General features: G+C 63.8%; 1 long non-coding RNA gene and 1 gene segment (V, D, J or C); both read right to left on the minus strand.

The window, feature by feature from the left end:
• Positions 1 to 740: 740 nt before the first annotated feature.
• Positions 741 to 2,113, minus strand: LOC132222416 (uncharacterized). The gene is made up of 2 exons (XR_009450221.1): positions 1,138 to 2,113; positions 741 to 859 (listed from the first exon to the last, which is right to left on the minus strand). It is a non-coding gene; the product is annotated as an uncharacterized LOC132222416 (long non-coding RNA).
• A 1,620-nt stretch (positions 2,114 to 3,733) lies between these two features.
• Positions 3,734 to 15,258, minus strand: LOC132222651 (Ig alpha-1 chain C region-like). The segment is given in 7 exon segments: positions 3,734 to 4,181; positions 4,372 to 4,698; positions 4,878 to 5,180; positions 8,204 to 8,340; positions 12,596 to 12,675; positions 13,038 to 13,171; positions 15,180 to 15,258. Coding segments are annotated over 7 exon segments (1,455 nt in total).
• Between the last annotated feature and the right edge of the window lie 257 nt (positions 15,259 to 15,515).

Consider the following 15,515-nt stretch of genomic DNA (forward strand, 5'->3'; position numbering starts at 1 on the left):
CATGATCAGGGCCCAGTGACTGACCAGGGCCCAGTGACTGATCAGGGCCCAGTGACTGATCAGGGCCCAGTGACTGATCAGGGCCCAGTGACCATGATCAAGGCCCAGTGACTGATCAGGGCCCAGTGACTGATCAGGGCCCAGTGACCATGATCAGGGCCCAGTGACTGATCAGGGCCCAGTGACCATGATCAGGGCCCAGTGACTGATCAGGGCCCAGTGACCATGATCAGGGCCCAGTGACTGATCAGGGCCCAGTGACCATGATCAGGGCCCATTGACTGATCAGGACCCAGTGACCATGATCAGGGCCCAGTGACTGATCAGGGCCCAGTGACTGATCAGGGCCCAGTGACAGATCAGGGTCCAGTGACTGATCAGGGCCCAGTGACCATGATCAGGGCCCAGTGACTGATCAGGGCCCAGTGACCATGATCAGGGCCCAGTGACTGATCAGGGCCCAGTGCTCAGGTCCAGTGCTCATGGCTCAGGCCCAGGGCACAGTGATTAGGACCAGTGAGCCGGGCCCACTTCCTGTGATGACCTTGGTTACACTCCTCTTGGTGAGACCTGTTTTTGCTCACACCTGTGCCATATGCAGGACCTGTTCGGGTGGCCTTGGCAGGGGGCCCTGTCTCTATGTTCACTGTGAACCTGCCTTGGGGCATGAGGTTGGTTCCCTTCTCCCCGAAGCCTCCCCCGGCCCCTGCCCCCTCCCCTCATTCAGAGACAGAGAACCACTGTGTTTGTCACAAGTTTATTGTACGAGGAAGGCCTGTGTGGGGATGGGTGGGTGCTTCCATCCCGGGCTTGGCTCTGGTGTCCGCTTGGGCTCTGGGAGGCTCTTCCATGCTCCTTCCTGCAAACACAGGAGGGTCAGGGCCTGGGGTCGCTCCTGCGGGGGCAGGGTCCTTGCCAATGCCCCACCCTCAGCCCCTGCAGCAAATGCACCAGGTGGGAAGCAGATTCCCTGACCCTGTAGGGGGACATCTGTGCTCCGGGCTCTGGTCTGTGCATGTCCTCGATGTCTGTGAGGAACGGCTCCCTCAGATTCCAGCCCCCGCTGTGGCGTATGCCTCCCTGCTAGCCAGGTGCCCCATGCCCCATTAGCCCACCACGCTGTCTCCTCACCCCCACCTGCGCCTGGCTGGCTCCTGCTCAGAATGAGGGGCCCTCCCTGCTGCTGGGCGGGCCCCGGACGCTTGTCACGGTCAGTGCTGTGCTGTAGAAGAGGCTGAGCAGGAAGAGGGTGAGCAAGGTGACCGTGGTGGGCCACAGGCTGGCTCCCGGGGCGTCCTCCTCCAGGTCCTCCTGTGGCAGGTCTATCATCACCCAGGGAAGCAGCTCCTGGCAACCTGCAAGACACTGAGCGCCTGCGAAGCATGCGCCTGCGTGGGTGTGGGCCGAGCTACCGCCCTCCCTCCCTGCACCCCTGGGGTCGGGGCCAGCAGTGTGGTTCCTTATCTCACAGGCGAGGTTGCCTTAGAGGATGAGGTGGCAGGTCCCTGGAGAAGGGGCTGGGGCCACTGTGGCTCTGGAGGAGATGCCCACAGGGCCTCTGTCTGGGAGGGTCTCAGGCTGCCTTAGGGAGAGAGAGCTGGCAGGGCAGGAGGGTGGGCACTGTCTTTGCTGCTCCAAGGAGAGCTCAAGCCCAAGGCCTATCTGTGTCCTCACCACGCTCCTGCTCTTGGGCTGGGCCAGCCTGGGCCCTGAAGGGGCCGGAGAGGATGGACGAGGCCACTTTCTAGCTGCCCCACTTTGAGACATGGATCTGGAGCTGTGGTTCATATGCTGAGGGCTGGATAGACGTGACCAGGGCCCTCTGTCACCCTCCCAGGGAATGTAGCTGATGAGCTACAAGGACCATGAAGGAGGGCCCAGTGAAGGCCAGACAGCCCTGCTGGCTTCAGGATCCTAGGACACAGACTGCCATGCTAAATGGAATTTGGACCTGCTTGTCACATGCTGATAGATCCAATTATTCATCCATTCGGCCATCCATCCATCCATCTATCTACCCACTCAACCACCTATCATCCATCCATCCACCCACCCATCCATTTACTCCCCCACTGATCACCCATCCACTCATCCATCCATCCTTCATCCATCATCCATCATCATCACCCATCTATTATCCATCCATCCTCCATCCACCATTCATCATCCATCATCCTTCATCCATTCATCATCCATCATCCATCATCCATCATCCACTCATCTGCTATCCATCATCCATCATCCATCCATCCTTCATCCATTCATCATCCATTCATCCATCATCCATCACCCATCCATTCATCCTCCATCCATCGTATGTCCTATGGTCCATCCACCTATCTACCCTCTGTCCATCTGCTGGTCCAGCCCCTCATCTATTGCTTTCTCCTTTCCTGGTCGCCTTAGGAAGCTTCTCCTTAAGCAGGTCCTGGGTCCCTGGTGGCTGGGGCACCTTCACTATGGCAGCATTTCCCCAGTCAACACCTTGCTCTCCCTACTGCCCTTGGGTGATGGGACCCTTGAGAGGGGAGCAGTGGGCAGGGTTGTTAGGAGCTCTCACCCCACCTTGGCCCTGGGAACAGAGGTAGCCCTAAGGCCAGGTCTCCTGGGGAGGCCCAGAAGGTGTCTAAGACAAGAGCAGGGCCTCGCTGCCCCCTTTTGGGGCCTTGGGGCCCAGTGTCCCAGGTGGTCATGGGACTTCCCTTTCCATTCTGTTTCCCCCGCACTCCCCTTGCCAGAGTCCCCACACAGAAGCTGAGGGGGGTCCTGGTGGGAGCTATCTCTCTGCCCGCCCCACATCTGCCCCTGCCCTGTGGTTTGGGCCAGGAGGGACCTGGGACAATGGGCTGGGCCTGGGGAAAACCCACTGGGGGCTTGGGACTCCCCTTGCCTTCCCGAAGCTGGACCTAGGCCATGAACTTCCTGCACCTTCAAGGCTCAGTGAGTGTGTGTGTGTGTGTGTGTGTGCTCACCCATGTGAGTGTGAGCACGTGGAGAACATATGTGTGCACCCATGTGAGTGTGAGCACAAGGTGTTTGTGTGTGAACTCATGTGAGTATGAGCACAGAGTTTGTGTGTGCACCCACATGAGTGTGAGCACAAGGTGTTTGTGTGTGAACTCATGTGAGTATGAGCACAGCGAGTTTGTGTGTGCACCCACGTGAGTGTGAGCACATGGAGAACATGTGTGTGCACCCATGTGAGTGTGAGCACAGGGAGTTTGTGTGTGCACCCACGTGAGTGTGAGCACATAGGGAACATGTGTGCACGCCTGTGTGCACCCCTGTGTGTGGTCCCCTTTCTTTGTGAGTCAGTGGGCTGGCCTGAATCTCTGTGTGGTGCCTATCGGGGGTGAGGGGCCCTGGAATCCAGCCCTCCTTCCGTGCCATTCCTCTCAAGCCCTGGCCCTGGCAGGTGGCGCAGACCCTGCCCTGGCTGCCCTGCTCCCTTCCGCCGCTTTCCCTCCCGCTATGCCTCGAGGCGGCTTCTGAGACAAGTGGGACCATCCGTGGTGCCCATGCCCTCAGGGCCCACTGAGCCGTGTCTGCCTCCCAGGGCTCTGCCAGCCTCAGGCTTCACTCCAGCTTTGCACCACGCACTCACACTCACACTCATGTGCTCACACTCAGGCACTCACACTCACGCTCACACACACACACAAGCGCACGGGTGTGAGGGCACCTCGAGGTGCCCTGCCGAGAGGATCAAGTCAGGCGCTGGAGGGATGGTGGCTGCTTTGGGCGAGTACGGAGTTTATTCAAGGGTGGGGCGGGCGGGCGGGCGGCTCAGTAGCAGATGCCGTCCACCTCTGACAAGACCACGGACACGTTGACGTGGGTGGGTTTACCCGCCAGGCGGTTGATGGTCTTCTGCGTGAAGCTCAGGGGCAGGGCCTCGTGGCCCACCATGCAGGAGTAGCTGTCCCCGTTCTTCCACGCCTCGGTGTCCACGCGCAGCACGCTGGTCGTGGCGAACGTGGTGCTGCCCTGGCCGGCCTCGGGCAGGGGGCTCCACGTCTGGTACTTCTCTCGGGGCAGCTCCTGGTTTTCGTGCAGCCACCGGACCAGCACGTCGCCGGGGTAGAAGCCCCGCACCACGCACGTCAGCGTCACCAGCTCGTTGAGGGCCAGCTCCTCTGCGGGCGGCGGCAGCAGGTGGACCTGGGGTGGGAAGGTGTTCCCTGGGGGACAGAGGAGCCGGTCAGGGGTGTGGGTGGGGAGGAGAGAGCCCCTCTGCCCGCTGGGTGCCCTGTGCCCAGTTTCCATCTGTAGAATGTGAGTGGGGCGCCAGGGGTTGGGGCAGGCAGGCTTAGGCGTGCGCCTGGCCCACCATGGGGTGCTGGGGCGCCCCTGGGATGGGGCCCAGCCCACCTGAGGCTCTGGCGATGGTGGCGGAGAGCGGGCTCTTGGCCTCAGGGTGGGTGGCGGTGCAGGTGAACCTCTGCCCGCGGTTCCACGGCTCGGCACAGCCTGGCAGGACACTGGACACGCTGTAGCAGCCGCAGACATCACGCTGCGGGGCCTCCTGGATGGCATCCTTCCCACCCGTGGGGTTCCAGGTGAAGCTGGCACCCTGGGGCTTTCTCAGGCCACTCAGTGTGCACGTGAGGTTGGCACTGGAGCCCAGGAGCAGGTCCTCGATGGCTGGCGGGCTCAGGGTCAGGCGGGGCTGGCAGTTCGAGCATGTGGGTGTCTTAACTGAAAGGGAGACAGAGCCCTCAGTGCCCCTGGGCCCACATCCCCTTCCGTCCTCCTGCTCCAGCCCCGCCCTCACCCTCTCCCAGCTCTGCGGGGGCTCCACCTGAGCCCACTGCTGTCTGAGGGGAGCCCTGGTGGATGTGGTGGTGCCCCCATCCCGCCCTGGCCCAACCTCTGACCTTTGCAGGGCACGTCCTTGGTCTGGCTGGCGCTGGTGTGGTGCTGCACGTGGCACCTCTGGGTCGCGCCCTCTGGGCACTGGTCGGCAGGCAGGGTCAGCTGGCTGACCATGGTGTACAGGCCCCGGGAGGTGGGCGCGGGGAGAAAGTTCCGGATGGAGGTGCCCGGCCCGCTGCTGCCCCAGGTCACATTCATGGGCGCTGACGGGAAGAAGTCCTGGACCAGGCAGCCGATGACCACGTGACCAGCTGAGTCGGTGCTCCTGAGGCTCAGTGGGAAGAGTGCGGGGCTGCTGGGGCTCACTGCAACACAGGACACGCTGTGAGACCCCTGACAACCCCACGCGGATGGGACGATGCCCACCGCCCCTCTGCCCTGGGCAAACAGGCACAGAGAGGGCGAGTAACTGCCCGAAGGTCACTCAGCCCGAAGGCCAGGCATCGGGGTTGGGACTCGCTGCTGAGTCCAGCCACATTGTTTCTGGACACGCTGCTCCGGGCTCCGGCACGTGGACCAGGACATGCTCCTTACCCAGGCCACGTGCGGATGGAGCCACGTCATCCACACGGCTCTCCATGGACCAGCTGAGTCAGTGGGCACCACTGGGGCCTCAGCTCCCTCTGTGCAGTGGGCATGGCCATGTCTCTCCCAGAGTTTTGGGGTCATGAAAGGTGAGCCCAGAGGGGGACACAGGTGAGCACCGAGGGGCCTGGTCCTGCAGCTGACCTGCCCCGTGGGCCAGCCTTGCTGTGCTGTAGGGCACACGCAGAGGAGAGGGGCCTGGGCTTCCGTGGGCCACAGAGACTTCGCTGGTCAGAGTCCAGTCTAACCAGCCCGCTCTGCAAACCACCGCAGCCCCCAGAAAGCAGAGGCCCACCACAGCCCCAGCAAGCAGAGGCCCACCACAGGGCGTACGAAGCTCTGGCGATTAGGGACTCAACCAAACCAGCTCTGTGAGGGGTCCCACCCAGACAGGCTGGGCACACAGGACACCACTGGTCTGTTTCTGATTCTCTCAGGGACATGGTGGGAGAAGAGAGGGCACAGGTACCTCTGATTGCATGGCCCTCATGTGCTCTTGGAAACACAGAGGGCAGCCTGGGTAGGGAACTGGCTCTGGAAGTCATCCATACTGAACCCACATCTCCCCATTTGACAACTGGTAGCTGGCTCAGCTCAGTCCCTCTCAGCCCCACTCAGCCCCACTCAGCCCAGCTCAGCCCAATCCAGCCCAGCTCAGCCCAGCCCAGCTCAGCCCAGCTCAGCTCAGCTCAGCTCAGCCCAGCCCAGCCCAGCTCAGCCCAGGTCACTCAGCTCAGCCCAGCTCAGCCCAGCTCACCCTAATCCAGCCCAGCTCAGCCCAGCTCAGCCCAATCCAGCCCAGCTCAGCCCAGCTCAGCCCAGTTCACTCAGCCCAGCTCAGCTCAGCCCAGTTCAGCCCAGCTCAGCCCAGCTTAGCTCAGCCCAGCCCAGCTAAGCTCAGCTCAGCTCAGCTCAGCCCAGCCCAGCCCAGCTCAGCCCAGCTCAGCTCAGTCCCTCTCAGCCCCACTCAGCCCAGCTCAGCCCAATCCAGCCCAGCTCAGCCCAGCTCAGCCCAGCCCAGCTCAGCTCAGCTCAGCCCAGCTCAGCCCAGCTCAGCTCAGCTCAGCCCAGCCCAGCCCAGCTCAGCTCAGCTCAGCTCAGCCAGCCCAGCCCAGCTCAGCTAGCTCAGCCCAGCCCAGCCCAGCCCAGCCCAGCTCAGCCCAGTTCACTCAGCCCAGCTCAGCTGAGCCCAGTTCAGCCCAGCTCAGCCCAGCTCAGCCCAGCTCAGCCCAGCTTAGCTCAGCCCAGCCCAGCTAAGCTCAGCTCAGCCCAGCCCAGCCCAGCTCAGCCCAGTTCACTCAGCTCAGCCCAGTTCAGCCCAGCTCAGCCCAGCTCAGCCCAGCTCAGCTCAGCTCAGCTCAGCCCAGCTCAGCCCAGCTCAGCTCAGCCCAGCCCAGCTCAGCTCAGCTCAGCTCAGCCCAGCCCAGCCCAGCTCAGCCCAGTTCACTCAGCTCAGCCCAGCTCAGCCCAGCTCAGCTCAGCTCAGCCAGCCCAGCTCAGCTAGCTCAGCTCAGCCCAGCCCAGCCCAGCTCAGCTAGCTCAGCTCAGCCCAGCCCAGCCCAGCTCAGCTCAGCTCAGCTCAGCCAGCCCAGCCCAGCTCAGCTAGCTCAGCTCAGCTCAGCCCAGCCCAGCCCAATCCAGCCCAGCTCAGCTCAGCTCAGCTCAGCCCAGCTCAGCCCAGCCCAGCTCAGCCCAGCTCAGCCCAATCCAGCCCAGCTCAGCCCAGCTCAGCCCAGTTTACTCAGCCCAGCTCAGCTCAGCCCAGTTCAGCCCAGCTCAGCTCAGCTCAGCTCAGCTCAGCCCAGCCCAGCTCAGCTCAGCTCAGCTCAGCCCAGCCCAGCCCAGCTCAGCCTAGTTCACTCAGCTCAGCCCAGTTCAGCCCAGCTCAGCCCAGCTCAGCCCAGCTCAGCTCAGCCCAGCTCAGCCCAACTCAGCTCAGCTCAGCTCAGCTCAGCCCAGCCCAGCCCAGCTCAGCCCAGTTCACTCAGCTCAGCCCAGCTCAGCCCAGCTCAGCTCAGCCCAGCTCAGCCCAATCCAGCCCAGCTCAGCCCAGCTCAGCCCAGTTCACTCAGCCAAGCTCAGCCCAGCTCAGCTCAGCCCAGCTCAGCCCAATCCAGCCCAGCTCAGCCCAGCTCAGCCCAGTTCACGCAGCCCAGCTCAGCCCAGCTCACTCAGCCAAGCTCAGCCCAGCTCAGCTCAGCCCAGCTCAGCCCAATCCAGCCCAGCTCAGCCCAGCTCAGCCCAGTTCACGCAGCTCAGCCCAGCTCAGCCCAGCTCAGACCAATCCAGCCCAGCTCAGCCCAGCTCAGCCCAGCCCAGCTCAGCTCAGCTCAGCCCAGCTCAGCCCAGCCCAGCCCAGCTCAGCTCAGCCAGCCCAGCCCAGCTCAGCTAGCTCAGCTCAGCCCAGCCCAGCCCAGCCCAGCTCAGCCCAGTTCACTCAGCCCAGCTCAGCTGAGCCCAGTTCAGCCCAGCTCAGCCCAGCTCAGGCCAGTTCATTCAGCTCAGCTCAGCCCAGCCCAGCCCAGCCCAGCCCAGCACAGTTCACTCAGCCCACCCCTGTCCAACCCAGGCCACAGTATCCCAGCTCATCCCTGTCCAGGTGGAGCATCCTGCCCTGGGTCCTCTTGGCTCTCAGTCCTGTTTGCTTTTTCTCTCTGTCTTGGTGTCTGCTTTCCGCATCCCTGGTCCCAGGACGGCTCAGAGTGCCTGATGAGGAGGAGATGGGGCAGCATCCAGGACCCACCTGCTCGAGGCTGCTGGAGTGTCTGAGGCCAAGAGCCCAGGCCCCTGGCCAGCTGCCCTGCCCGAGGCTGTGTGGCGCAGAGACCCCTGCCCCTGCCGGCTCTCGCTCGCTCTGGAAGGCTGATACTGAGGGGCAGCCTGGGGAGGGGCTTCAGACTGTGTCATCACCCTAGATGGGGTCACTCGCCACTTCCTGTCCCACCAGTCTCGGCTGCCCGTCTGCACGTCATGTCTGGTCTGTGGTCTGGCTGTGGCAAGGCCAGGTGTGTGTGGCCTGGGCTGTGACCCTCAGGAGCCTGGGCCTGGCGGTGGGTCCTGGCTCGGGTGGCTGCTCATGGGGCTGGGCTGGGGGCCGAGCTGCAAGGACGCAGAGGCTGAGGCAGTGCAGTGGGAGCCGAGGGACAGGCTGAGGTGGCCCCAGGCTGTGAGGGCCATGGGGCAGGGGTCCCGGGCACAGGGCTGACCCCCAGTGAGCAGGCCACAGGGTGGGCAAGAAGACTGTGAGCATCTGGGGCCCAGCCTGAAGCCAGGGTGGGCATGAGGCCACCCCTGCAGGTTGGGGAAGCACGTGCTGCCTCAGCCCACATCTGCCCATTTTCCCGTCCAGGGCTTCCCCACAGGCCCCAGGGGCCCCACTGGTGACCCCCACTCCCAGAAGGTGGCCCGGCCTGGACACACAAGGGCAGCTGGGCCTGGCTGGCCCCTGTGTTTACCTGTCAGTCATTACTTCACATGCAGAAGGTGCTGACTGTCCCCTCCAGGTCAGTGACACTGGCCCCAGGGAGGTCAGCTCCTCACAGGGATCAGGGGCCCAGGGCAGGCCGAGCCGGAGGCAGAGGGTGGACAGAGGCGAAGAGCCAGCAGCACCTCAGAGCCTCTGGGTATTCCTAGGACCCCAGGACTCCAGGGTGCCAGGCCGCCTGGGTTTTGTCCCAAAGCCATCTGCACAGCCTCCGGCACCAGCGCTGTCTGCATGGGGATGAGTGTCCAGCAGCTCTGCCTTCTTTCTTTGGTTGTTGATCCTCACCCCAGGATATTTTTCCGTTGATTTTTAGGGAGAACGGAAGAGAGAGGGACAGACAGAGAAATACATCGATTGGTTGCCTCCTGCATGAGCCCCGACCAGGGAGAAGCCTGCAACTGAGGTACATGCCCTTGACTGGAATCGAACCCAGGACCCTTTGGCCCACAGGCTGACACTCTATCCACTGAGCAAAACCAGCGAGAGCCAGCTCGGCCTTCCTGCCTGCCCGGGAACCCCCAGGCCCTGTGCTCTCCATGGGGTCCAAAGCCCGACCCCAGGGAGCGGTGGCACCAGCAAGGGATGCATGATGAGGCCTCATGGCTGGCACAGTGCCTGGCATGGACGAAACCAAGGAGGGCAGTAGGGGCACTGGGGGGACTCAGCCAGGCTCACACAGGGATGGTATGCCCCAGTGTGGGTGTAGACGGGCGTGTGACTTGGGGCAGAAGAGGAGGTGTCCACTGGGGCCTTGAGACACCTTGACTCATGATGACCGGTGGCGGCGGCAGCTGGCAGAGGCCCGAGTGGGAGTGTCGGGCTGCTCGAGGGGCCCGCTGAGAGGGGAGAGCTGGGGACGGGTCCTCCCCGGGCTTCTTTGGAAGGAGGGGGGCCTCTGTGTGGCCAAGCCTTGCCGGCTTGTGGGGCGTCCATGACAAAGGACCACAGGCTAAATGGCTTCAAACAACAGAAATTCATTCTCACAGTCTGGAGGCCAGACGCCCATCAAAATGTGGACAGGGTGGCGCGCCCTCCGGAGGCCCACTCCCAGCTTCCGGGCTCCACGTGTCCCTCGGCCGGTGGACACAGCGCCCAGTCTCCTCTGTGTCCGCATCTCCTCTTCTCTCTCGTGACGACGCTTGTCAGCCAGCGGACTGGGGGCCACGGGAGGCTCTCATCTTAAGGCCCTCAAATTTAGTCACATCTGCAAGGACCCTTTTTCCAAATGAGGTTCCAGGCACAGGTTCCAGGGGGATGTGGACCCAGCTTTGGGGTCACCCTTCAGGCCACTGTGGGGGTTAATAGGGGGAGGGAGTGGAGAGAGGGGCCCGGGAGGCAGCCTCTTGCTGCTGGGAGGCGGGTGGCAGGTCCCATGGCCCGGGGTGGTCCTGTCCCCTCCCTGCCTTGCCATGCTCAGGCCCCAGGGGTTGGCCCCCAGGTGGGGTGGCCTGCAGGTGGGATGACCCGTACTCCTCCCCCCTGGGCTTGGCAGAGACACAGTTCAATGTTTGAGCTGAGCCCTTGTCCTTGCTCTGGGGACTGTGGGGTGTCTCATGATCTGGGGTGCAAGTCAGAGAGCAAGGACGCTGAGCTGGGCTGGGGGCTCCCAGGGCAGAAGACCAGGGGGAGGGCAGGAGGGCACCAGGCTCTGCTGGACAGGCCTGCGTAGGGGGCGGGGAGACCTTGCTCCCGGCATCTGTGTGTGTATCTGTGTGTGAGAGTGTGTATCCCCAAGTGTGTGACAGCGTGAGTCCCTGAGTGTGTGTCCCCGAGTGTGTGTCTGTGTGAGTGCACAGCAGGGCGGGCCGCAGCCTGAAGGCCCCTGCCCTCAGTGCCCTATGCCCCGGTGCCCTATTTGGCATGCCCCCAGCGTCTCTGGACAGGCCCAGAGTTGCCCGGTTGTGGCCTCTCTACTCCAATGGGGTTGGGTGCCCAGGTCTGAGCCTGGCAGGCTGCGCGCTGGTGTTTCTATCCTCGTCCACATCGGCTGTGTGATGTGGGCCCCTCCCATCCGCTCCCACGGAGCCAGGCTCTCTGAAGGGACATTGGGGGGCTGGAGTCTCCCGTCCAGGGGGCCTGGGCATTTGGACGCTGGCAACACGGCCCCTGGGCCTGCAGAGTGGCCTTAACACTGTCCACACTGCAGACGGGGTGAGACCCTGAGCAGATCCCCCCCCCACCCCCACCCCCACCCCCACCCCCGTTCCTCCTATGGTACCTTTTCTAGTTACTGAACATGCTCTTCCTGTTATTGGCCACTTGGTTTTTCTTGCTGTGAAGGACCCACTGCTCACTGTCCTCTTATTGGCTCCCGAGCGCTCTTTGTATGTGAGAGAACCCTGCTCTTCATCACGTGTGTTCACGCGTTCTCCTCCCATTTCCAGCGGCTGCACAGAGGCCCTCAGGGGCAGGTCCCCCAACCAGGGCAGCTGCCTCTTTACCTGGGGAAGCAGGGCCTGGTGCCCCCACTGCCCTTGGCCCTCTGGCCGTCTCTTGGGCTCACCTGATTCCTTTTCCAGCAGGATGGTGGCCAGCCCCACACAGCCCACCCAACCACCCAGATTAGCTCGGGGAGGACGAGGGCCAAGGACGGCCCGTGTGTGTGCTCGGCGGGCGGGTGGCTGGGGCGGTGACTGGGGGAGGCTGATCCTGGCCCCGCCTGGGGATTGGAAGCTGTGTCCCCGTGGCCGGTACTGAACACAGGAGTCGGGGTGCTGGCTTCGTGTCAGTGTGGGAAGGGGCAGCGAGTCTGGGCTGCAGACCAGCAAGTGGGTGTGATGGGGGCCAAGCGAGGTGTTTCTGGGGGGCGTCGAAGGGCCCCTTGCAGCCCCAGAAGTGCCCTGTGCCCCTCATCTGACCACCCACATGGGACCACAGGCACCACCCCCAAAGCACACCCAGGGGACCTGGAATTTGTAAAAAAAAGAACTTTACTAAGAAACCCAAAGGGTAGGAAACCGAACTGCCAAGCCAGAGTGGGAGGTGGGACGAGGCTGTGGTGGGTGGTGTTGGGGCTGCTGGACGGTGTGGCCGCTGTGTGGACCCCGTGGGACCCCTTCTCTGCCTGTGGGCCCCCTTTTCCCACCAGCGAGGCCCTGCCCACAGCCCCACACAGTCTTGGAGCCTCCCCCAGAAGGGCTTCTCTGCCTCCACATCCGGCAGGGACAGGGGTGGGGTGGCGGCAGGAGGGTGAGCAGAGGGCCCAGGGTCCCGGGGCAGAGCCCTCAGACCGGGAGGGAGGCCAGGGAGTGAGACCTGGGGCTGGACGTGGCTCTGGGTCCTCGCCTTGGCTCCGGACTCTGGGCGGTGGGCCAGGCCATGGCTCCAGGCCTCACTGTGGTCCAGGAGTTGTCCAGTAAGAATCGGAGCAGCCCCGACCTCGAGGGCGGGGGTCAAGCAGCCCTGGCCACGCTGGGGGAGGGCAGATGGGGTGGGACCGGGGCTGTGATTGGTGGCCCCCTGGGTGCCAGGGCCTTGGGCCTGAGCTGGAACCTTCCGGATGTCCGTGAGCTGTGGTTGGGTCCTGGCCCCTGGCCCCTTTGGAGGTGCATCAGCTCCCGTCAGCCTGGGGCAGAGCGGCCTCAAGGACGCTCAGGCCGGGGGAGGGAGGCAGCGAGGCCGGGGCTGCTGGTCCGCGCCCAGGCCGCCGGCCGTGCGATGTCCTCGATGTTCTCGTAGTCGTGGGTGGCCTGGGGCGGCCCCGGCAGGACGGCGCCCAGGACCCACTTCACCTGCGGGGAGGGCGCGTGTGAGGGCCTCCGCCCGACTCAGTCTACTCTTTTTTTTTTTTTTTTGTTAATCCTCAGCCGAGGATTTTTTTCCATTGATTGTTAGGGAGAGTAGAAGGGAAGGGGAGAGACAGAGAGAAACACCGATGTGAGTCACATTGATTGGCTGTCTTCCGCGTGCACCTCCACCAGGGCCGGGGAACTTGCAAACAAGGTATGTGCCCTTGACCGGAATCGAACCCGGGACCCTTTGGTCCACAGGCCGGCGCTCTACCCACTGAGAAACACTGGCCAGGGCTCTCTGTCCATCTTGCGGAGTCTCCCACCCCCTCCCCGCTCGGCCCTGGAAGGGGGCCGGGTCCCACCTTGAAGAGGGTGACGGAGGCGCCATAGCTCACACTAAGCAGGAAGAGCGCGATGAAGACGAAGAGGCTGCTCCACAGTCCGTCCAGCTCCTCACCCTCGGCCGCCCCCACACACAGGTCCTGCAGGTCCAGCTCTGCGGGTGCAGGTCAGTGAGCCCCCAGCCTGGGTGTGGGGGTCAGTGAGCCCCCAGCCTGGGTGTGGGGGTCAGTGAGCCCCCAGCCTGGGTGTGGGGGTCAGTGAGCCCCCAGCCTGGGTGTGGGGGTCAGTGAGCCCCCAGCCTGGGTGTGGGGGTCAGTGAGCCCCCAGCCTGGGTGTGGGGAGTCAGTCATCCCCAGCCTGGGTGTGGGGAGTCAGTGAGCCCCCAGCCTGGGTGTGGGGGTCAGTGAGCCCCCAGCCTGGGTGTGGGGGTCAGTGAGCCCCCAGCCTGGGTGTGGGGGTCAGTGAGCCCCCAGCCTGGGTGTGGGGGTCAGTGAGCCCCAGCCTGGGTGTGGGGAGTCAGTCAGCCCCCAGCCTGGGTGTGGGGGGTCAGTGAGCCCCCAGCCTGGGTGTGGGGAGTCAGTAAGCCCCCCTCAGTGTGGGGGGTCAGTCAGCCCCCAGCCTCAGTGTGGGCAGCACAGGGCCTTGCAGCCTGGTCCCTGATGCCTGAGGCTCAGGCAGTCTCTGTCCAGCCCCGGGGCCTCTTCCCGGAGCAGCCGGCCCCGCAGGAGGGCTGGGGTCTGAGGCTGCCTGGCCTGGTCCAGGGTGGCTGCTGGGAGGGCTGCAGTCCGCTGGCTGCTGCCCCCACTCCAGTGGCGCCTTTTCTCTCCCTCCATCCCTTAGGCTGCCGTCCGGACCCCTGGTCTCCCCAGCCAGGCCTGTGGCCCTCACCGCAGCTCCTGCTCTGCCCAGCCCGACCCGGGAGGACGGCGCCCACCCCGCCCCGTGCTCGCTCAGCTTCTCGCTTGCGGCCCGGAGACCCCTCTCAACTGTGCACAGCGGCTGCCCTGAGCCCTCAGGGGGATCTGAGCCCCACAGCCTGGGCCATCGCTCCAAGGGGCCTGGCCACGTGGGGCCCGAGCTGCCCCTGGCCCTGTGCTGGTCCTGTCCTGTCCCTCGGCCTCCTGCTCCGAGGACTGAGGCGTGCCCGCGTACAGGAGCCAGCTCGCGGGCAGCGCACCAGCCGGTCCCTCTGGGCGGTGCCCTCAGAGTGTGGGCTGGTGTTCCCCACTTCCCATGGGAAATGCTCACGAATGCTGGTGTGTGTGCGTGCATGTGTGTGCATGTGCACATGCGTGTGCGCATGCGTGTGTGTATGCGTGCACAGGATGGATTGGGGGTCTACGCTGTTGGATGTGCACACGAGCTTGGAGTGGGGGAGGGCTTGGTCCCTGACTCTGATCCCTGCAGCCTCCAGGCCCCAGACACAGGGCCAGCAGCCTGCTCTGCAGTGTGTGTGTGTCCATGTGTGTCAGTGCAACCGTGTGTGTCCACATGTGTCTCTCCCTGTGTTAGTATGTCAGTGTGTGTCTTTGCATTGTGTCTATGTGTATCTGTGTGTGTAGCTGTCTGTATCTGTGTGTGTCGTGTGTGTGTGTGTCCATGTATATATGTCTCTGTGTCTGTGCCCTGTTCATCAGTGTGTGTGTCTGTTCCATGTATGTGTCTGTCCACTGTGGACACAGCTGGCAGGGAGGGTTTGGGGGGAGGCCTGCTGGGCTCCCAACCAAAGAGGGGGGGTTTTCTCCATGCCCATGTTTGGTCCTGTGGCCCGGGTGTGATGGGGAGCAAGGGTTCGGGGTGGCCTGGGTAAGCGGTAAACCAAGGGAGGCTGCCTAGGAGGGCATGGGCAACGTGTTTGCCCACATGGGGCACGGAGGTTGGCGGTGGGTGGCACTGTTGGGCAGAGTGTGTGGGGGCAGGGCCGGCATGACAGGCGTGACTGTGTGTGAGGCCCATGGGGGCATGCTTGCGAGCTTGTGAGGGCCGGCCTTTCTCGGGACAGCCTGGGTGGAGTGAGGTGAGGATCAGGGTGGGGTGGGCTCGGGGTTGGGACCTGTCCCTGCCCATGTTTCTGGGGATGCCAGCTGTGGGGCTGATGGGAGCTGTCTGGCTCCCTGCATGAGGGCGCCTGTGTGGGCATCGCACTCAGCCCGTCTCTCCACCCAGAAGGGTCTGCGTGTGCAGCTGCACCTGGGGGAGCTTGTCTGTGTCCAGAGGGGCCAGCAGGAGCCTCCAGGGCATCCGGAGAGGCAGGGGCTATGGGCTGAGCTGGGGTCCACATGGTCCCCTCCTGGGTCCGCCCTCTGGTTCCCAGGGCTCCTTGGAGCGGGCAGGATGCATGGGGGCTCGGCAGGAGGATGGGGGACAGAGCCCCGCTCAGCCCGTCCAACCCTCCTGTCCCCTCTCGGAAGTCCTTTCCTCTTTGCCAGATACCCCAGCCTCCCAGTCCTACCCCCCAAGAACCAGTGCACCAGGCTCTGAGCAGGCACTGAGTTTAT

Source organism: Myotis daubentonii, chromosome 20 (assembly GCF_963259705.1).
Source record: "Myotis daubentonii chromosome 20, mMyoDau2.1, whole genome shotgun sequence".
Taxonomy (NCBI): Eukaryota; Metazoa; Chordata; class Mammalia; order Chiroptera; family Vespertilionidae; genus Myotis; species Myotis daubentonii.